Source organism: Passer montanus, unplaced genomic scaffold (genome assembly GCF_014805655.1).
Source record: "Passer montanus isolate IOZ18808 unplaced genomic scaffold, ASM1480565v1 scaffold11, whole genome shotgun sequence".
NCBI classification, from domain to species: domain Eukaryota; kingdom Metazoa; phylum Chordata; class Aves; order Passeriformes; family Passeridae; genus Passer; species Passer montanus.
In genome coordinates, this window is record NW_024357613.1 from 18,331,559 (window position 1) to 18,354,653 (window position 23,095).

At 37.6% G+C, this 23,095-nt stretch overlaps 1 protein-coding gene across 12 annotated transcripts in view; it reads right to left on the reverse strand.

Annotated features, from left to right (window-relative positions):
* COL19A1 (collagen type XIX alpha 1 chain) overlaps positions 1 to 23,095 on the reverse strand; it is a 186,152-nt gene that overhangs the window by 48,003 nt on the left and 115,054 nt on the right. For all 12 annotated transcript variants that reach the window (XM_039727212.1, XM_039727197.1, XM_039727222.1 and 9 more), the window contains 8 exons: positions 18,023 to 18,076; positions 10,762 to 10,815; positions 6,044 to 6,106; positions 5,234 to 5,278; positions 4,244 to 4,279; positions 3,313 to 3,348; positions 3,150 to 3,203; positions 195 to 248 (listed from right to left, as the gene is read on the reverse strand). In XM_039727212.1, coding sequence (XP_039583146.1) covers positions 195 to 248; positions 3,150 to 3,203; positions 3,313 to 3,348; positions 4,244 to 4,279; positions 5,234 to 5,278; positions 6,044 to 6,106; positions 10,762 to 10,815; positions 18,023 to 18,076 — 396 coding nt within the window. The remainder of the gene's footprint in view (positions 1 to 194; positions 249 to 3,149; positions 3,204 to 3,312; positions 3,349 to 4,243; positions 4,280 to 5,233; positions 5,279 to 6,043; positions 6,107 to 10,761; positions 10,816 to 18,022; positions 18,077 to 23,095) is intronic.

The window sequence follows — 23,095 nt, forward strand, 5'->3', positions numbered from 1 at the left end:
CAGAAGCACAATATAGATGGTTTACTCAAGATAATAGCCTGTTGAGGGAGGCATCCCATCCTACTGTGCTTCAACACCTGATAGCTACAGTACCACCCACAAAAAGAGCAGCTATGGTGACTTCTGTGGCACTGCTTCACTGGCTAACTGCTCACGCATCGCAGCTACAGCTGGAGAAATGGCACAATACATACAACTTCTCCTGGCAGTCCCCTGGGTCCAACAGGTCCTGGAGGGCCTTGCAGTCCCTGTGAAATGATATAATACACAGCTGAGGTAAAAGTCCATCAACTACTCTAATATGGTGTAAAGCATTCTTATGTGTAAATATATTAAAACATCAGGCATTAAGAATTCCACATGGAGTAAGAAGTACACAGTTTGCTCATTCTCCCTTACTCTAACATTTAGTTCAGTAAATCTTGTGGACTGATATGTACAAAATCCAAAGTATGTGTATAAAACAAATACAAGTAAATACAATGGGAATACCTAATGGGAAAGACAAAAAAAGATAAGATATTAAGACTTCAAGAATCATTTTTATGACAACAATTTTGAGGCTTCTATAGCCACATCCATTCTCACTGGGTGTCGTGGTTTGGCCCGGAAGTGTGTTTTTGGAAGAGTCAAAGTCAGGTCAATCAGTAGCCAAATTCGAAATTGGCATCTGGTGCTGGCTACTGAGGTTTGGATACGCCTCTGAGAACACACAGGGGTTAAAAGCAGGAGATTCCCAGAGAACTTCCTCTTTGGAATCCGGTGTTGGTGAGTGGAGTCTGGACCTCTCCCCTGCCCAGCTGCATCTGGGTGGGGGAGGAGGAGGCCACGCGGCCTGTGGGAGGAGGCCAGGAGCCTCAAAAGGTGCAGGGGTGGAGGTTATTAGACCATGCAGGGGTGGAAGAGACGAGATGTCTGGGCAGCCCCCCTGGAAAGAGAGACAGAGACTGTGCTGGCAGCTCAGCCGGCCAGAAGCGTCGAGGGAAGGTGCCCGGCAGCTGTGGGAGTCCCGGAAAGAGAGGTAGAGACTGTACTGGCAGCTCAGCCGGCCAGAAGTGGGGGATGCGGCGAGAGAAGGTGCCCGGCAGCTGTGGGAGTCCTGGGCAGGCAGAGGCAAAGATTTTAACCTCTTTGTAGTGCAGAATATTGGAAACCTTACAGGGTGGGGAGAAGTCACGAGGGCAGATGTTCTCTGGGTGGGGCCATGGGTGACACGGAAGCACAGGAGGTTTTAATTGTGCTTCTGGGGGAAGCCTATGAGGCAAAGGAGCACTTCTCTCTCTCCCTGATGGATTTGAGGGTGGACTGTTTGAGGGGTGGTGAATCTATGGAGAAAAGGGAGGGGGGAGGAGGAATGTATTTGGAAGGTTTTCATTCTTAGCTTTGTATGTGTTCCTTTCTAGATTTGTAATGAATAAAGTGTTGTGTTTTTCCCTCCATTCCCGAATGGGAGCCTGCTTTGTTCTGTTCCCGAGTCACATCTCACAGCAACCGTTTTAGAAATATACCTGTCATGGGGGCCCTGGCATTGTGCCAGAGTCAAACCATGACACTGGGCCTTCTTTTCATGAACTAAAATTCAGATACTATCCAACATGAATACTGTTGGGAGGCAGTTAGATTTAATAGTTTCTAATTCTATCTGTGTTTGATACAATTCAAGGCATCACAAGAGATTTCCAAGAATGTTTGTGCTTCAGTTACTTTCTTCACAGAATCACACAATTGTAGAATGGGTGAAGTTGGAAGCAACCACAGTGGGTTATCTGGTTCAACCTTCCTGTTGAAGCAGGGTCATTCTAGAGCACATTGCACTTTCTTCCAGTGAGGGAGACTCCACAACCTCCCTGGGCAATTTGTTCCATGCTCAGTCACCCACACAGTAAAGAAGTTCTTCCTCATGTTCAGGTGGAACTTCCTGTGCATCAGTTTCTGCCCATTGCCTCTTGTCCTATTGCTTGGCACCACTGGAAAAAGCCTGGAAACTTCAACACCACTGTTTAGATACTTAGAGACAGTGGTGAGGTCTCCTTCCAGTTGACTTTTCTCAAGGCTGAACAGGTCCAGCACCCTCAGTCTTCTCTTGTAAGACAGATGCTCCAATACCTTAATCATCTTTGCTTTCCACTGGACCTGCTCCAGGAGCCCAGAACTGGACACAACACTCCAGATGTGCTTCACCAGGGCTGAGTAGAAGGGCAGGATCACATCCCTCAACCTGCTGACCGTTTTCTTCATGCACCCCAGGACACCACTGGCCTTCTTGCCCACAAGGGCACTGCTGGCTCATGGTGGAGCCCACCAGGCTTACCAGGATCTGATGGTCCTTCTCCAAAGAGCTGCTTTCCAGCAAGTTGTCCCCTATGTTTATTCCTCCCCAGGTGGAGGACCCTGCACTTTCCTCTGTTGAGTTTCAGGAATTTCTTCTCTGCCCATCTCTCAAGCCTGTCCTGGTCCCTCTGAAGGGCTGCACAGCCCTTTGGGGTATTGGTGACTCCTCCCAGATTTTGTGTTATAGGGAACTTGCTGAGGAGGACTCTGCTTACTCATCCAAGTCCTTGATGAGCCAACTAAACAAGACAGGGCCCAGTAATGGACCCTGGTGGACACTACCAGTGACAAACCTCCAACTAGACCCTGTGCCATGACTATGAGCCTCTGGTGTCTGCTGTTCAGCCAGTTCTGAATCCACCTCACTGTCCAGTCCATGCTTCCTGAGGTTTGCCTGTGAGGACAGACTCAAAGCCAGGCCATGACTGCTTTAACATTACCTGCTGTCTCACAGGATTAAACAAAGAAGCTACTGAATTACTGGCAGTGGTTACTCCTTGAATTACCAAGGCATGAAGAGAATACATCCAGCTACCAGAGGATTTCTAATTGCAAAATGGGTGCTAATATTCTGAAGTGAAAAAATAACACCTGAGTGTTGCTTAAATATTCCTTTCTGTGTGACACTGAGAGCAACAAGAACTTCATGTAAAACATAAATGTTATGTAAAATAGCCATGATCCAAGCACAAACTTTTGTTATAGTATAAACTATTTTCATTCTTTACCCATTAATACTAAAGAGTTGATAGCTGTGGAGTCCTCTTATATAACAGCATAGAATTCAATTGTTATTGGATGAAATAACTTTCACTTACCTTTGATCCTGGATTTCCAATAAGACCAGGTGGTCCAGGATCTCCCATTTCACCCTAATGATTTTGTTTGAGAAAACAAAAAAATTCCAAGTTTACTGCTAAGTCTCCCAGTATCAGCTATGCATCCTGACAACATATACAGCATGTACAAATCCAAAAATACCTTATTTCCTTTTGATCCCTCCATTCCAGTCTCTCCCTGAAAATAGCAAATACAACTATAAGAAGTTAGAAATTTAAGTAGGATCAAATAAGAGTTTTGTTTGCTACCTTAAAATATTGTAATACTGTTTGCTATGTTAAATATGGAGAAAATATTAAATACTTTCCGATGCCTTTTGCAAACTCTGAAAGACATAGCAACCTAATTATTTTGCAAGTTTTCCCAATGTTTTAAAGGAAAAATTTTTGAAAACACTACATTTCCTTAACAGCATTTCCAGTCAAAAGGCTATTCTTCATCACTGCATCTCTTCTGGTACCCAGTATTCACCTCCAAACCCACACATTATTACAGTACTATTCTGATTATTATAATATGTTAACCACAAATATCTCAGCAACCTTGAGTTTTATATTAAAAAGCATAACTAGCTTTTGTCAAATATCATAAGAGAGGATAATAATTAATTATAAATACATAACATAGGTAAAGAGACTCTTACAGAACGAGCGTTCTGAAAATTTGTCTCAAAATTAGAAAAAAAAGTTATGTACACATAAAATGGCTGGACAAGAACAGCCTGATGTTAAATGCCATGCTGGTGGCATGAAAACAGTACAGATCAAGCCACGTAAAGCTTTCTGGAGAAGCTGAAAGAAAGAACCTTCAGGGAATAAAAAATGTATATGCTCTAAACTGAGTTCATGGACAGTACAGTAACAGAAATGCTGAAAAACAGAGCACCTCTGTTTTTTATTTATAACCTTGGAGGCTTTGATGCACACGTAAGAAGGAGAAAATACATATGCTATCTCACATAACCCCTGCATCTAGTGGATGTCTACAAAGAAAAGAATTACAGAATGAACATGGTATGACAGTAATCTCAAATGTACATTATTCACAGCAGTTCAAAGTATGCTATACTTACTGGGTCTCCTTTGTCCCCTTTTTCAGAAGGCTCTCCCTAAGGAAAAGTAGAAAAGACGTTAACAGATTTATTTGAAATGGTAAATAGCAAATATGTCTGATTTTGCTGAAGAGGCCTGGAAAATGTGGCTATTTTAAAACTGTCTAAAATACAAGTATACGTACTACAAAAGTTTACTTGAGAGATTATGTTGATTTAATGCCAAGACCATGACATCTATGATCCTTTCAAGCAGGAGCACAAAGGAGGGTCAGGAACATGAACTAAAGAGGGTAATCATGCATCTAAATCTGAAAAATTCTCAAACACAGGTTCTTTATAACACATAAAATCATAAATCTGTTATATCAAGGAAGTAAAAATACTGTTTCTGCCTGCATGAAAACTATTTTTATAGGTATGACCAAAGAAACCAGGAAACCTCACAGCTGAATGGGAAAACACCTATTAATCAGTAGAACTATGTACAGCACACGTTCATAGAAAAGTAGAATACATGTCTGTTCCCAGGTAATACCTCCTGAATCATACTGTAAAATTTATGCTTAAACTAAAATATACTCAATTAGAATGTTAATGTGAAAATTTTAATAATTTAAAGCTTCTTGTTTTTTCATATAGATATTGAAGATCATATTCATAACTTGAAAAAGTATGACTGTCACCTAATTAATGAGGCAGCCCCTGGTCATAAACTTATATAAAAATAATTTTAAATTGGTATTAAGTAAAAGTCTAAATGCTTTTAAAGCTAAGGGCTTTGTGAGCTGTAAAACAGGGAAATTTACTAACCTATGTAAATAGCCTCCCAAGAAGGGGCTTGGATAAAGTACTGAGGACATTTAAAGACTGACAACTTTTCCCATATTTTCCCAATATTTTTTCTTGATCCCCTGTATATTTTACAATATTTCATTCATAATCAGTTTATTGCATCAACTTCTAGTCTTCTAGTAAACACATGAGCACAGAAGAAAGGAATTAACTCACCTTTTCTCCTTTTGCACCAGTCATTCCCAATTCTCCTTTTTGACCCTTTAAAAAAATTAAATATATTTAAAATCTTTGTATTTTGGCAAATGTAAATAACCCTCTCCTCTTCTTTAACTGTACTTTGTTCTGTGTGGGCCACAAAATCTTAAAATCAAGCTTAAACAGCTGCTAATGAATTGAAATGGCTGCTTTCTATAGAAGATCTGCAGGCTTCTCAATAAAATGTCAATTCTGCCACATATCCAGAGCACTTGTCTCTTTTCCTAAAAGTTTGAAAGGCATGCAATTGTTAAAATATCGGTGAGCTGTTTATACAGGACAGATAATGATAAACAATATAGTGCCATATGGGGTGGATTCAGAATTAGACTTGCACACAATTTTTAGAGGCTGCCTAGGAGTACTTTTTGTATAGAAAGTCTCATCATTACAGACAAACTGCTTTAAATATTCATTATTTACTATCCAAAATACTTGTTGGATATTTCAACTTTTTCAGAGTCTTTCCCACATAACTGGCAGGGCAGTTCATTTGATTTCTCAGATGGCATTATAGAAACCACACATAACTCTTTCAGCATTTCCCTTTTCTATTTATGCTAGAGGAGAAAGGATCACATGTTGCCACTGCAGGATAACACAATGAGTTGGATGTTGGTCTACACAGATAAAAGTGCCAGTCATCTCAAAAATCTATTCCTTCAAAGCCTATTGGGATAAATCAAATGAAATGCACTGTGTTGAGGGTGGCAGGGACAGGGTGGGTAGGCACTTTGAAATTTCTCCAAATTCATCCCAAATGCTTACAACGTCTCCCTTCTGGCCTTTAGGTCCAGGGGTCCCAAGTACTCCCAGTAGTCTTGTATCACTCTGGAAAGAAATATCAGCACAAAGATCATAAAATGTCACTATTTACTTCCAGTAACAATTTATTTACTGTAACAATTTATTGTAATTAAGCAGTTGTAAATTCAGAAGTCCTAATTTACTACTAGAAAGGGAATAATAATAAATGCCTATGCAGTACAAGCAGGTAGTGTTGCAGAACACATCCTTTATCACGAATTCACACTCCGGCCACACTAGCAGAAAATGAACAAAAGCATAAAAGGGAAATGTCTATGTGGACTATTGCTATGCAAATCTATGATTTTTTAAGTTCAACACAAAGAACATATTTTTATGCTCATTGTTACAATGCATTTCTCGAATATGTTAGAAAAGAAGAAAACCCCCAACTTCCATGAAAAAGAACCACAAGCTTTCTACTTTTGAGCACCATGAAATGTAAAAAACCGTAGAAGTAATGTAAGTTTACTATGGTAATAAGACAAAGGAGAGGGAACAGGCTCCTCCCATTGCTTCTCAAAGAAGACAAACTTAAGTACTAGAAGGTTCAGGTTCTATACGTGCTCAGCTGTTATTGCACTGCATTTATTTATTCTTCTGTACAAGGCAAAGACACAATAAAACACAAAGCAAATGGTTTCCTTTTCACAAAGTCAGACGTCCTAACGGGAACATGTTTCTTTACAATGACAATGGAAAGAGAAAAAAAACCCCAGTAACCCTGAAAAATGAGTTTCAGTCGAGACCCAGGTAATCTCCCAGTCCTAGAACACATGGGTTGAGCAGAAACCCTGAGTAAGCCAAGTCCCCTTGCCACAGCCCAGTTTCCATAGCTCTAAAATGGGAAAATATCACAAAGAATAAAGATGACATTTACACTCTGTTAATATTTTCAGAAGATGGTAACTGAATATCAATTTAAAAAAAAAATCAATAGTTGTTTTAGAAATGCTAATTTCCTGATGGATTCTCCTTAATATTTAGGGTTTGTAACACTGTGAGTATACTAATTATCAAACAATTGAATATCAATATCAACTGAATATCAATTTTAAAAAAAATCAATAGTTGTTTTAGAAATGCTAATTTCCTGATGGATTCTCCTTAATATTTAGGGTTTGTAACACTGTGAGTATACTAATTATCAAAATCACCTTCAGGACAGATGCAGATACCCAGATATCTGAGAACTGAGGAGAAGTAGTTGACTACCACTGGGCTGATCATCCAGGTGTCTGTTACCATGAGTACACTACAACTTGTGATTTATACTGAGTTATGCTTTATTTTTTGCATATATGGAGGAAAAAAAAAGGGGGAGAAAGGCTTTTAGATCAAATAACTACCCTTATGTTCTTTGCATTTTTATAGGTAATTTAAACTCAAATGTGAATAAAATACACCAAAGCAAAAAAAAAATCTTAGAAAGTTAATAATGAATTATCCCATAATAGTTTAAAAATTACTACAAATTATAACGATTCTGAAATATTTCCTGACCAGATTGTGTTGTACTTTCAATTTCTTTGCTTTTTGTTTTGTTTTTTTTATTTTTATGTGTTGGAGAACATTTTTGATTAAACTTATCTACATGCCCTTTCCAAAGACATTTAGAAGCAAGTTCAGCTAAATGACCTTATATCTACATATGGAAAACTGGTAAGTAAGAAGGATGACAAAGAGAGGCCTTGAAAACCCAAGCAAAGGATAACAGAGGTCTGAGAGTACAAAAATGCAAATCCTGAGGCATTATGTACCCATCTCTGAAGAAATGTAACATACAGGGCAGAACTAGTTTCTTGGCAAAAAGAAGAGAACAAAATGTGTTTATTGAACACAAGCAAAGCATCTGATTCATGCTGAAAATGCAAAGAAGGAATATAAAAACAGGCACATGGGAAGAATGAGGGAAGCAAGGCTCCAGCACCATCTCCCACCCCATTAAGGATCAATGCTACTACTTATCCTCAGCAGGTTCCTCTCACCTTCATTAAAGAAAGACTGCTGATCTTGGCTTGCTGTTCAGCACAATTTGCTGCTGCAATCAGCAATTGTATTTATAGTGCTCTTTCACTGTATACATGGATCAAGTAAATTATGCTTTTAAAGGCTTGCACTCCAGCCTTCTTAAAATTCCCACTGATAAAGTGATTGATGCTGACCCAGAAAAATTCTGGTTGCAATACATTCTTTAAATACATTGTACAATTACCAATACTTATTACAGAAATCAGAAATTACCATACAGCAATCAGAAAAATTGCAAATAATCTGATAAGAAATAGACAAACTAGAGACACAAAAAAACCCATTGTTAATTATGATGGGTCTTCAGAGCCACCACATTTCTTGGTATCAGTTTCTTATGGTTCCTAAAAATACCAACAGAAAGTAGTTATACTAATATTCTCAGGAAAAAAAAAAAAAAGGTGTGTAAATACTCATAACAACTAAAATGCGGTCAATATCTAAAACACTTGAAACACCAAACTGAAAGAAGACCTTGTGACATCCTTGAGAACATGGATAAAATGATGGAAGATAACACCATTCCCTGTGCTGTAAAGAACCTCAAAAACCTCAGAGTATGACTGAAATATCCTTTCACCAATGATAACTGAGGCACACTGCAAACTCAATGCTGGAATGTGAATAACTGCTTGATGTCTCCAAGGTGCTGTGGGCAAAATCAGCTTCTGTCACAGCATGTAACAGCATGGAGAAAAGAAAAGTTACTGGTGTATACATCTGCCTAAGTGATTCAATGGCAAAGCAGAGAAGCTGTTCTTTTCTTTGAAGACCTCTTTGTCTTGTCCTTGATGGAAATATCTCAATCCCATTGTAAAATGTATAGGGTTTAATATAATTGTTGTTGGAGACTTAAGTTGACTCTAGGAGTCAACTTTAACTAAAAGTTTGCATATTTAGAACCTTCTACTTGAATCAGAAAGCCAGCTTGTCTTTCATCTGGAATCAAACAGCATTTCCTTGTTGAACAGTTAATTGCTTATGACAGAGTCATTAAAATCTTCAAACTAGACAGCTGAAGTAAGAAGAAAGTTGATAAGCCACCCAGGATTTAAAACATAATTAATTTATGGATACATACCAGCTGGTCTATATTTTTTCCAGAAGATTGTTAATTAGGAAATATTAGCCACCTTAAGATTACTTAGAGCCTTATAATCATAATTATATAATTATAAGAAACATGAATTTTGGAGACAGATGTGTGTCATTTCACTGTTTGTATTTCCTCTTGCAGAATTAACCTTGAAGGGACCATCAGGATTAAAGTGATTGATAAGGCAGAGGTGGGGAATGAGTTAAAAAAAAATGGTGTCAATAGAAGAAACAGCGCTGGCATCAGTAAAAACTCTTTGGCAGGAAAAAGAAACTGGTTAGGAAACCAAACGTGGAAACCAAAATGTGTAAAATTTCAACATCTATGTGTGAAGCAGGAGACCAAATACAGGAACTAAGTCTCTAGGCATAAAAAGTGCTCTATGCTTAACTCCTAATACATGCTTCTAAGGTGATATATGGATTTGGGATGGATTAAATATCATAATTAATATCAAAGAAATCACTTCAGTGACAAAAGCAGCTGGAAAGGTATGTTTGACATGAATTTAACTCCAGAATCCCTGTTCAAGGAAAGATTTTAGCATTCATCTGGGAATGTTAAATAAGAAAAATACCCTGAATACATGTGCATTTTATTCATGTATAGTTAATGCATTCTAATATTAAAATAAATTAATTCCCTCCAGGCTTGACCTGCATGACTTAAGTTGTGATACACACATTAACCACTGTACTGGGGAAATAATGGTGCAGTAGTGCATCTTGAATTTTTGAACAAAATGGTTTTCTGATCAGAGGTTGCATACTCCCAAATCAATTAAGTAAACTTCTCTATTCTTATACAATGGCAGACATTACCACAGCTGAAATGACTTGAAACACTTGCAGTAAAAATGTAAAAGCTCTGTCAAGTTGAACACAGTCCTATGCAATTTTAACTTTTTTTTTTTTTTAAGTTCTTTTAGCTCCAGGTGGTTTTATAATTGACACAGTATTTTTATTAGTCTGTAATACAGACATGAGGACAATTCTCATGGACTGCTGGCAGATCTTTTCATAATTATGCCTCCTTGTCTTTCTATTCTACTCTTAGAATCATGATAGAGTTGGTCAAGAAAGAAATATCAAGTAGAGTTTGAAGCAATTAGGTTTAGAAATGGGGAGCAGCTAGGTGGTCCACACATTTTCTTTCTGAATTTCACCAGTCAAAACAAGTAAGTAGAAGATGGATGGGAGGCAAGACACATGGCAGCAAGACAGGTGCCATGGCAGGAATGTGACTGGAGTGTGGACTAAAACTTGTAAAGGGATGCAGAAAGGGGGCAGGAAAGAAATTCCCTTTTGATTTAATTTGGAATGTGGCTTGGAAAGTGTTTGGAATGAGGAATCAAAATAGTAATTTCTACCTTAGATACTACTTAGTCATAAACCCACACAGACACCAAATGAAATCTCCATACCTCATTATAATATTAATTTGGAATGTGGCTTGGAAGGTGGTTTGGAATGAGGAATCAAAACTTAGTAATTTCTGCCTTAGATACTACTTAGTCATAAACCCACACAGACACCAAATGAAATCTCCATACCTCATTATAATGCTTGTTCAATGAATCCAGGATTCCTTTAAGTCCAGATGGGCCCTATATGGAAAAATATGCATCAGAAGGTCATTTTAATTTAAATATTTTTATGTTTGATTGCATATCTTTTGTTTTAAAGAGCAGTGGAGAGGTAAAAGGTTTTTGATTTTTTTTTAATGTACAGTAAATTATCTTCTGTAACTTCATTATTTCTTTTTTCTGGCACAGAGGAAGAAGAAAGTTAGTTTTTAAATCTCTGAATTTTGAGAACCAGCAACTTATTTTCAAGTGAATTGGTCAGTCAGAGAAGGCAGAAATGAAATCTATATCAATTTTAATACAAGTCCCTTCTGGTATGAACAACATTCTTGTTCTGCAGCATTTTAAAACTCTTTCCACTAACTCAAAGCACAAGTTTTGATGTAGAAGCAGCTCCTAGTGTGAGTAAACAGCTAAGTTTTTAACCTGGGAGTACAGAAAGTGAAACTGAGGAAAGCAAGAATTCTCCAGAATATTAACTTCCTAGTTTTATTAGCATTGCAAGTTTTTATTCAAGTACACATGTTTCATCAAGAAATTCAACACTGAAAAAGGAACTTCCTGATCAAATGAACATTTAGGATAGAAAAACTGAAAAATGTATTTGGGAAAAGCATTTTTGGACATTAAATCCCCCGATTTTTAGGCATATTCTCCCAAAAAGCATGCCCTCAACAATATTTTTAAGTTTGGTAGATGGAGCAGAACACAGAAAGTACAGTCAGTTCTTATGAACCAAGACTCAATTAAATTTACAAATTAGCATAGCTACTCTCTTTGAGTTGAAGCTTCACAAATGCAAAATAAACAGCAATCACTCATGATGGCTGTAAGAAACATTGAACTGTATTAATAAAATTACAATATAGTCAGGTAGGTAATTTAGCCTGATTGACCCGGATGTAACACAGACAGGGCACAAAAGCAACTGTCCTCCTCTGGGGCTTTTTGTAATTACAATCAACCCTCTGCGGCTTTTGTCTTAGTGTGCATACTAGGAAAACTTGGAGGCCACATGAAACATCCGAAACGTTTCACTCCCTCCTTCTTCCCTACATTGGAAGGGACAAAAGTGCATTTCTGTTATTTCAAAATGAAATGTCACTTCAAATTTATGTTAAAAATAAGATCAACATGCTCGTGATGTTTTTACTATGATCTCACTCCACTCTGATTTCTGAAGTTAATGGCAGAATTTTTACTATGACACCCATAATAAAGCTGGCTAATCAGAACTGGGACTGAAGCATAACGACACTGCCTAGACATCTCAACATCAGCACTGTAAACCTGCTGAGTTGAATCCTTGAACCCAGGATTCCTGGAGAATACTGAAATCCTGCAAGGAGTCAAAAATAAGAACTTATTTTCCCTCTGCATTTGACACCATGTACCATGCTTCTTTTAGTGTTTTTCCACCACCAAAACTGCTGCAGCCACACAACCCAGGAAGAACTTAATGCTGTATCTGCCATCAACCCCAAATTCTCAGACATTATTTGTACATAAATAAATAATTTTTGACAGGATGAAAAGTACATTGGCACAGTTTTGAAAAACAAACATATTCTTAAAAATCCCCAGAATGTCTCACAACTAAGACAGTCAAGGAGAACTTTAGGCGTTTGGGTTGCATTCTTGAGTATGCCACAGCCTTTGAGTCACCAGTTCAGTATTTTCCAAAAACTGACATAAATTAAAAAATTTTATATTTCCATCAGTTTTCTGTAATAAAAAAATGTAAAACAAGTGTACAACAACAGAAAATATTATTCAAGACTTTTTTCCCTAAACTGTAGTGTCCTTCCACAGTTTCACTACACTTTTACAGTTGCCCAGTCTACTCTGAAGTCTCTACAGACTAAAAAAATCCCAGCAGGATTGGTTTGAAAGTGGAGAAGCAATGAAATTAACAACAGTTGAAGAATTATTGTACCAGCAGTTTCTAGCTTTTGAATGAGAATTTTGCACATCTGCCACTTTGAAGCTCACTTGAGCAGGATTTCTTTTTTTTCTAATACCAAGTTGTAAAATTGAAAGAAGTAAAGCACACAGAGTAGAGTTGTGTGGATAAGAAAAGAAGTGAAAATATGTCCTGATTGTTTTCCAAAATTGCAAACAGGTTTCAGATGTTATGTCTACAGACAAGGCAGGAATAGAAACACAGGTGCTTAAAGGGAAATAGCTCCAAACTGTGAAATTACTGGGGTTTACAATGTATTTTCCTCCCCTAACTTTTATAGTTCACCTGCATTTCTACAAAGATGAGACTGTTGAAAAAAATCTACCCAATCTCACAGTCCATGCATAAAATGGGTAACAAGTAAATTGCATTGGTTGCATCTCAAAAATAGGCCATTTCAGAGAACACAGCCTGCAAAGGACTCATTGCAGTTCCTTTATCCCTGTATTTCACTTTGGTGCCTGTCCATTAAAATAAGACACTGTTTTCTGCTTATTTTAATGCAAAACATCATGAAACTCATCAGGGCAGATGTACAATATTGCATAACTATTCCAAAGAGAAAATGGAAAGAATGATGAAAACATGATGTCTGCCATAATATGACACAAGAAATAAATTACATTTTGATATGGATAAAAAACCTTAATGCATAGAAACAAGCAATGTGACCAACCTTTGCCAGCCATTCCCCCACTATAATGTAAGCATTTCTAATATTCTTCTAAGAAGCAGCTGAAAGTCCAGGAAAAGTGGAGAAATGCTACTGACAATTTTCACTTATCATTACTTTGATTTTTTTTCTTTATTGTAATTAAGTGATAACATTCACTCACTCCCAAAATATTGGTAGAGAAATGACAATATTTCCTGAGGCAGAGGAAATGAAATTTCCAAGGTGAACTGCTGGCTACTTAAGATAAGTAGCCCCCACTAGTTTGGGGGCACTGACATATGTATTGAATCACAACACCAAAAGTGTATATAATTAAATGAGGAAGTTCAAGGGAACTCCTCTACTGCATCACATGCAATGCAGACAAAAATGAAACCCTGTTTTAATTTAAAACTTTAGGGAGAAACACAAAGCTCATATTCCAAGCAAAAATACTTAAGAAGATAAAAAAATATGAAGTTCGGCTTCTTGCAAAGGTAAATGATAAACTAAATGATGAGCTTCATAAGCTGTAGCAACTGTGAAATGAATCAGTTATATTGATTAGTTGAAAACAATAGATTAGCTTTGGATGTATCAGTTTAAGAGAATGAAGAATTGTGATTGCAGTTTACTAGCCTGTGATGTAACACACCCTAAGTTTCTTTCCCACCTTGGCCACAGATAGGGTGGACAAGATTGTGTGTGGCCAGAACAGACAGTCCTCATGCTTCTAACCTTTACAAACCAGGGCTGATAACATTTCATTCTGCTAAAGAATAATTGGGCAGAAGTCAGACTCATCTCAAAGATTTTTTTTTTTTTAATACCGGTGCAAGTCTGTAGCACAACTCTAGCTTAGCACTCTTGATTTTAAAAACAAGCTAACTCACTAAAATGGGAACTATTAAGAAATGGAATTGTTCCAGTCATAACAGTTCCAGTAGAGACAGAGAAAATTAGGACAGGAAAGATAAAGTTAACCCTCAATGGAGAAATGAATTTTCTGTTCTGTCCTGATTCATTTAAAGGTAAAAATAAATAATCAACAAACCCCCAACCTCAACAGCGACAGAGATCAGGGACCCCATTCTGTGTTGCTGAATCCTATGGAAATTTAATTAGTAGCTATGGCAGAAGAAAGCAGTCAGCTCAGTTCTGCAGTCTGATCAAAACGCTGTTCTTACAACCTTAAAGTATCCTATTACCATAGTAATTATTTTTGTTTCATAAAATCAGCATTTAAACTTCAGTGAAGAGCCATGCTGAGCAGGGTAACAGCATGTGACAGTCTCTCTTTCAGAAGACTTTAGAAGAAAATGGAAGTAGGCAAACACATAAAATACATTTGAAAGGTACAGAGATATTGATTTTACAATCACAATTTTCAGAATGCTTGTGAGAGCAAACTGAATAGTATGTTTAACAGAAGATTTTCACTGCTATCCAGGAGCTTTAAAAGTGGTGAAAAGGTCAAAAAGCACTAGAGGGAGCTGCTGCTCCACTTGGATTCTTGTATTCAGCACAAATTGCTACCTGCTGGATTGAGACGGGTGTGAGCTCCCATCTCGGCTCTCCTGTACTGAAATCACAAAACAGTACTCAAAACCAACAGCAGACAGCAAGGATGCATACTACAACTTCTGAACCAGAAGGGAATCAAAGAACACCTTAAAAGACTATAACATGTAATAGACTTTAAACAAATACAAAGGAGGAACATATTCCATAAATTTACAAAAATATTTTTTATAGCTGATCAAAATCCTCAATGACTCCTTACCTTTTGTGAGCACAGTATTTGTTCCAAAGAGAAAAAAAATTAGCATAAAGGAAAGGATAAGGGGAAAAAAAATTACACAAAAGAAAGGATATCTGGAGGAAATTTCATAGAAAGTCCCACTTTAACTGAATAGTTTCATTACCAGATGCCAATCAATCTGCTTCTGACAGTGATGAAGGTTTTTAACCAAAGCTATGCAGATGATGTTAAGGGACTAGAAACTCACACCAAGCATTAATTTTACTGAAAAAAAAAATCCCCAGAAATTAGGTTAGGGAAAAAAACCAAAAAAATATGAAAAAAGATGAGATATTGAGAGAAGGTTAGAAAAGTCTAAAATGCTGCTGTGCTACAAGTAGATTTTTTACTATAAACAGATGCTTTTACACTCCTGTCACATGTAAGCACAGCATGCTGACTAATTTTTCTAACTTTCCAGTTTTCTTTAATTTTACCCCAGTCTTTTCCTCACACATCCCTATATGTGCACATTGTTATTAGGACTGTCCTTTATAATAAATACCTTGAGTATTGTATTTTCTTATCACAGTTTTTATGTTTGTGTTTTTTGGGTTTTTTTGCCAGTACTGAGCACTTTACTAATATCTAAATGAAATACTCAACATCATGGCATAAACTGATAAATAAATTAGGTAAATTTATTAATTTCAAATACACACTGCATGCTCTAATTGCCCTAACAATTAATGACTGAATCTCCTTTTTCTCAAAAACAAATGTCCTATTTTTTTGAAACATCAGACAAAACCCTTTTTTTTTTTTTTTTAATACAGGAGAGTCTAATTTTTACATATCCAGTCAATCTGTTAAACACTTTGTTCCCTGTGTAGGCCAAATTTATGACAGCAACTACTCTGCAGGTGTGACTGTTCTGCTGCACTTTGGAAAAGCCAAAGTAAGGGCTAACAATGCGTCCACACGCATGAAGAAGCTGCTTACTATTAGGAGAGAAGGGTAACTGGAAGCACAGCAAAACTGAATATAGCTTGAGCCTTGAAAAAGAGAGGGGGAATGATGGATCCCGTTGAAGTTTTTTTAGTGCATACAAGCTGTGGCACTTGAAGTATGGGGATCCTGCCAATGCATGTTAGCAGACATTACTGCTTTTAGAGTATGCCTTTTCTATGTCTTATCTTCTCAACCTTGGATGAAGAACACAAGATGGTGGTATAGCTGTATTCAGAATGAGGAGTGCATCAAGAGAGTTATACCAGAAACAAATACTTTAAACCAATATTTAGGCCATGGCTGTTTAAGGAATGCTTCTCTGTATGTAGTACTAGGCTACAGTGCCCAATACAGAGTTCTTTGTGGTGATGTTGCCATGCTGACAAAGTTGAGTTTTCCACTTGCTGTAAGAAAATCTGAGCTACGTCTCAGTAATAGAAGTGCAATTTAGCTTCCTCTCAAGATTTCTGGTATATCTGTCAAGGATCATACATCTTCACAAGCCTGACCTGCCAGCAAATCTAGGATGGCAGAAATCTGTAACGCAGACACAGCTTTTCACTAGCTGACAAAAAGCTAAGTAGATTAGGTCTAACATTGACCTCTGCTACGGTTTGCTTTTTTATCCTTTAAAGGTTATATTTGGCACTTGTATTAAGAAAGATTCTGCATCAGTCCTTTCCTCTGTTTGGCCTCCTGAAATCTGCAGTACCATTTCAGCATTAGGACTGTGCAAAGGACTCAAACACACAAGGCTTCAATATGACTATGCAGGGGAAAGGAGTGAAAGGAAGGGATTTTTAACTGGTTTTATGCAGGATAAGTGAATTCAATCATAAATGCCTCTTTCTGAACACATTTTGCAAGAAAGAATTATTTATGAAATGTATGTAGTTTTTGTTTTGGATGAGGGTAGATGACATCTGTTTAATTTCAGTCGTATCCCATGCAGCAGTCTCTTCTCTACATATAAGACCAGGTTGAAATATTTGAATCAAATGTTCAGATGCATAAACCACAGCCTTTATCCAGGTAAGCAAAAGAAGGAATTATAAGTTTTTTGTTTTATAATAAGAATGTAAAGCAGCAGAAGTTAACTTAATCCACAAACAGATGTTTTGCCTTTGTGCATGATAGCATTCTTACAATACAATGTACAGAGAATTTTATAAATATGACCAAGTCTTCCTCTAACAAAAAAGAGGGCTACTTTCATTGAAGACTAATATACATTCAGGCCTGACTTGAATTTTAAATCCTTTATCTTAAAAAAAATAGAGAAGAAAAAGAAAATCCCAAACCTCTTAGATCTGAGCTAAACCCTTTAGTTCTTCATATTACAAATCCTTTCATAAAGTCATGTATTTCTTAATCTTTTTAATTCTTCAGTCAACTCATTTGAACTACAGCTGAGTGCTCATTCCAGTGCTGGGTATAATCCTCCCCATCATTCAGACAGTTGGCACATGCTTCACACAGTCCTTCATCTTTCAAATTACCCCTCTGAGACAGAAATTATCCCTTCTTCTACAGAGCATCATGCATTTTGCAAAGGGAATGAAAGCACAGTATTCACAGCTAGCATGCATGGCCAGTCTTCCTTTGAAATGCCAATTTCTGCTTCCTCTGCTGAGGTTTCCACCTTGTTCTTTCCCTCCTGTAGTCCCTCCTACTTGTGGACCCAGTCCTTTTATTTATGTTGGAACAAAGGTTTACCAGCAGTAGGTGTTTGATACAGCAGAGTACATACAGGTCAATTGTTTTAAACTATAATTATGATCCAGTAACCTGCTATAAAAGAGCTAATGAAGTCCAAGGACAGAATGAAAATCTCCCATTCCCCTCATTAGTTACTTACTGGAGGTCCTGGTGGCCCCGGTTTTCCTGGAAGGCCTGGTTTGCCTCGTCTCCCCTGGAAACAAAAAAAATTACTACAGACATTTATAAATGCTGTGGTTAGGGATTGGGAATAAGAATTTTAAGAAAAGATTTGTTGTCTTATGTATTAGGAAAGAAAAAATCCATGCAAAATGAATTCTCTGTATCAGTCACAGCAATACTATCGAATATGAGTAGTTCCAGGATTGCTTTTAATAGTTATAACAAACTATATTTGCATCTCCATCCTGGTAACAATGTCACATTTTAAAGATTTGTCTCAAATATGACTGCACATAGGGCTATTAACAAATAACCTTGATGAGATGTAAAGAAATTACATTTGTATGAACACACCGGAGCTTGGGATGTAAAACTGTGCTGCAGCACAGCCAGTAGATCTGTGCAATATAACCCAACTAACAAACACACATACCTTCTTCTCTGTGATAATGAGCACAAAAGCCAGAGATTTATTTGCAAAAACAGCTCACCTTCTTTGTGCAATTACTACCATCTGTGTATATATAATGCACATGCAAAATCATTTGCATTAAAACTTAAAGTCCATAAAAGTCTACTTAAGGGAGACTTTGTACTCAGTTTCTAAAAAACACATGCATATGTAACTATTACAATTTTTTAGTACAGAGTTTGCTTGAACAACTGTTTCCACATATGTTTTTTTAATGGAAAGATCAACATAAAAATGGAAGTAATTTACAAGAATTAACATCTTTATTGCCAAGCTGAAATCTGATGCACATTTTTTAGTAACAACAGCTGAGAACAACTAATATCTAGGTGCAAATGGCAAAGAAAAAAAGTGTTGTATCCATTAAGAGTAAACTTTTCCCTTGCATATGGCAAATGTAAATTAATGTTAAGCATTAGGGAGGTGTCCTGGTGAAAACTTGGCTTAAAAAGTGAAAAAAATAAAATTCTGGCTGACGGTTCACAATTAACACATAGGGATATTTCTGTAAACTATGCTCTTTACTTCTAAGCCTGCTTCTGTAGTTTCTTAAATAACAGTGTCACATAGACTGCAGAATTATTCTCAGGAACAGAAAGAAACCCAGTTTTGCTATTTCCAGGTGAGAGCCCTGATCTGTAGGAAAGCACTCTCATGCTGTGCGTTTCATTAATCTTGATCTATGCTGTGGGGATGTCAGTAAGGCTGGAAAATCCCTCACACCCTGCAGCTCTCCAGGGCAACCTCTTGCCCAGAAGCCAGGGACTCTCCTGAGAGTGGTGGGTATCTCAAGGCCTTCAAGCTGAAGAAGAAACAGAACAAAGATTGTGTGGATGTGTTTCAGCCATTGGGCTGTGCCACACAACATGTACACTACCACCACGGTTTTATGAATGTCCTCAGCCACTCAGTGTGAAACAAAACCACCTCAGCATATTTGGAGTGCCAAATTCCTGGGTCTTAACTAGCTGAGACATATGTTATGTGCTGAGCTGTTTAATCCCACCAGTACTTGCACATGCAGGGCTGTAACTGGGGCAGCTAAGGGTAAATTTTTAGAACCAAAATACAGAACTAGGTGCCTAGACTGGGCTCAGGGCTCCACTGGCCCTTACTGCCCACCTCCAGCACCTCCTCTGCTGTGCTGGTGACACTGTCCCTGCAGCCCCAGGACCAGCTAGGGCTGGCAGCTCAGCTGGGCTAAGGTGGAGCAGGTTTTGACTTTGGTTAGCTCGATGATGCTGATGATGCTGCTGTTCACTGAGCAATGGAGGGGCTTGCCTGGCCTGCCAGGGCACAGCACCAGGGCACACAGGCACGAGCAGAGGGGGCTGCACACAGCTACATCTATAGTTTTGGACTGACCTCTGCTCCGGAAATACAGGTGGAAACTGATATATCCTGACTTAAAAAAAAAAAAAAAAAAAAAAAGAAAGAAAAAAAAGTAAACTTACTTCCCTTAGAAAGTAGGAAAAACAGACTGAGAGGTAATAATGTAATAAACAAAGATAAATTACTCCATACTTTTAAAATAGTCCCTCCGAGTTATAATGATCTACAGTGTTGACTTCTTGAAGCACCTTCCTTTTCCTGTTTGAACTTATCTAAAGTATCCTGAGGATGACACTTAAAGTCACAGCAGTCTAAACAAAGTATCAAGGAAGTGTCAGGATGAAGAAGACAGGGCTTTGACTGGCAGACACAACTGTGAACGAGGTGTTAATTACACAGGAAAACATGGAATATGTTGGGAAGGCAATTTTATCTCTGTTTACAAGATGAACTAAAATGTGATTTACGACATAACAAAGACAAAACTTGATGAACTTTCTGAAAAAAACCCAGTTTATAAAAAAATCCAAAAACTGGGGGTAGTTATTTTTCACCATCATTTATTAATTACTAGAACACATACCCAGTGAAACACAGAGGAAACATTTGCCCCACTTTTTATCCTATCATTATATTATTAGCCATTATGCAACGTTGCATGTAAAACCACACAGATCAGTATGAGGCATAAGCTTTTTATAGAGTAATAAAAGTCCTTTTTTTGCCTCCAAGCACCTTTGTAACCTGTCTGGTATTTTAAATTTAATACAGAAATGTATGAAATGCCACTACCTTTCAGCAATGCCTTTCAGATACAGAGACTTCAATGTTAGGAATACCCAAAACTCCACCTGCTTGTCAGCACTCCTGCTTCTCTATGACTTCTCAGCATCAGCAGAGGAAAAAAAAAATATATTAAAGTAAGAATGTAAGTAGAAAAAATTGGTTTACGTTTTTGTTTAGGGTAATTAAAACAATTAGAATAATGTTTTTGACAAGCCCATTTTGATGCTGCCTTGGGCAGACCATGAGCCAGACCATGACTAAATATTTACATTTTGATTTTGAGTCATCCTTCTGGCAAGAAACAAGTGAAAAACATCTCAGTGCCCTCTCTGGTTTATAGAGGGGATTTAGCAGAGAGCTCCAGTTCCCATCTTCTGCTCAGCTGTGGATCTTGGTAGCCCCATGAGAGCTGTATTTACTGCCACTCTGCTGTGGAAAGAGCTGACAGCCCACACAGGAGGCCTCTTACCTTCATTTAGCTTAAATCACTGAGCAAATATTGAGGTTATAAAACCAATCAAAATATAAATAAATGTCCTAGGCATCATATTGTTCATTTAACTAAATAAAAAATGCAATACCACCTACATTCACCTAAAAATGATACATGGTGTCAACAAGTTGTCTAATGCTACTTAGAATACCTGAAGAAGACCAAAACAGTTGCTGCTTATTTCCTTTGTGCTGCATATATTTTTGCTACCAATCAATGTGATAAGAAGTTTTCTAAATGTTACTGCCATTGTATGCTGTTTCCTTGACTCCTGCCCCCAACTAATTTGTACAGCAGGCTACTTTCCTCCTTCCCAAAGGACAGACTTCAGCTAGATCGTTCAAATGACAAATCATTCAAATAACAACTGCTTAGTTAGGGGCAAAAAAAAGATAAAATACTAAAAATAAAGTAAATGAGAGATTATATGCTTCAGGAAACCCAGCTGAGAGCCTAGCTGAAGTATGTGGTCAGCTGCATTCTTTATTCCCCTCTTCCTTCACCCCCTTCTGTGAATTGAGATGCCTTGATGAGCTTGGCCTGACATGAGATGGAAAGCTCTTCAGAAGAGAGGCTCTGGCCATCCTCCCATAGGATTTGTGCTCTGGTTCTGACTGCTGCCCCTGGGCACTGCTGCAGGTCCAGCACGCAGTGCAAGAATTCAAAATCTGATTGCAACCCCCTTCTGTATCATGCCATATCCATCTATTCACGTCTCTCTAACTGTAGAGGAGTAAGATCTCTAATCCTAGTGTTTAAAAATAAACTGTAGATTATTTAAGGATAAAATCAAGTGGTTATGTAGGAACACTGACATGATTTATGGAGTTAAATAATTTAAAGACTCTACACTTTAGTATGAAGGTAAAAGTTCTTAGAATAAACCCATGTGAATTTTCAAGGGAAAGTGCTAATTAGTGGTTCTTGAAACACATCATCACATTTCAAAACAAGAAATAGTTATAGGGAAAGTAGAAATCTTGGCTTTAAAGTCTTAACTACCGTAGTTGTTATGCAAAATTAATGAGGTTTATGTGATTTTTTTGCCAAGCTACACTATGATTCTCTTGGTTAATCTTCAAAACCGCACTTAAAAAGGCACAGATATAACCAAAACAGGAGGTGAGTGGGGACTTAAAGACCCCTGTCTCATGGTGCCTGACCCACAGATGCCTGTCAGCACCCTGAGTACCTAAACACAGCCACAGGAATTCAGCTCTGGCCAGTTAAAAAACCCTTCCTCCAGATATCCAAAGTTGCTACCAAGCAGCCAAGTGCCAGTTCCAGTGCCTACACTATCTCAGATTACAGCAAGAGTTGGGATAGCCTCTCCCCTAAATAGAAAATCTATGTTGCACACAATGAAACCTTGTTAACTTCAGTAATACAGTCTTAGGATTTGAATGTACAATCCCTTCTTCAATCCTATTAACTTTGGCCTTGAGGACATATTATGGTAACCAGTATATTATAAATTAACCTCTGTATTAGATGTTAAACCTGAACAAAAATCACAGGAAATAAGGCCAGAAGGCAAGAAATTAAAATTAAAACGTTTGCAGAAATCAAGTGCAAGTCTGCTCATCATACCCCACTAAAACCTTTCACAGAAACAAGGCTCACAGAAGAACAGAGCACACACAGCCTAATCCCCTGCTTTGGGAGAAAAGTTCAGTAGGGAGTTCCTCATGCAGAGACCTTCCTGCACTCAATTTTGGGTTTCCAAAATAATTTCAGGAATGATTTACAAAATCTCTGGTTTCTTTGTTGTGACATTAATAAAATGGTTACAGAGAACGCCTAGACAGGCTACATAAAACAGAAATGAGTTTAACAAACAAAAATAAGTTCCTAAACAGGCATAGCAATGCCAAGAAGTCAAATGCCATGACCTCTTTTGCCAATAAATCGCTAGACAAAATCCATCACAATTTTTCAAGTGTATCCATAAAGTTCAATTTTATGTC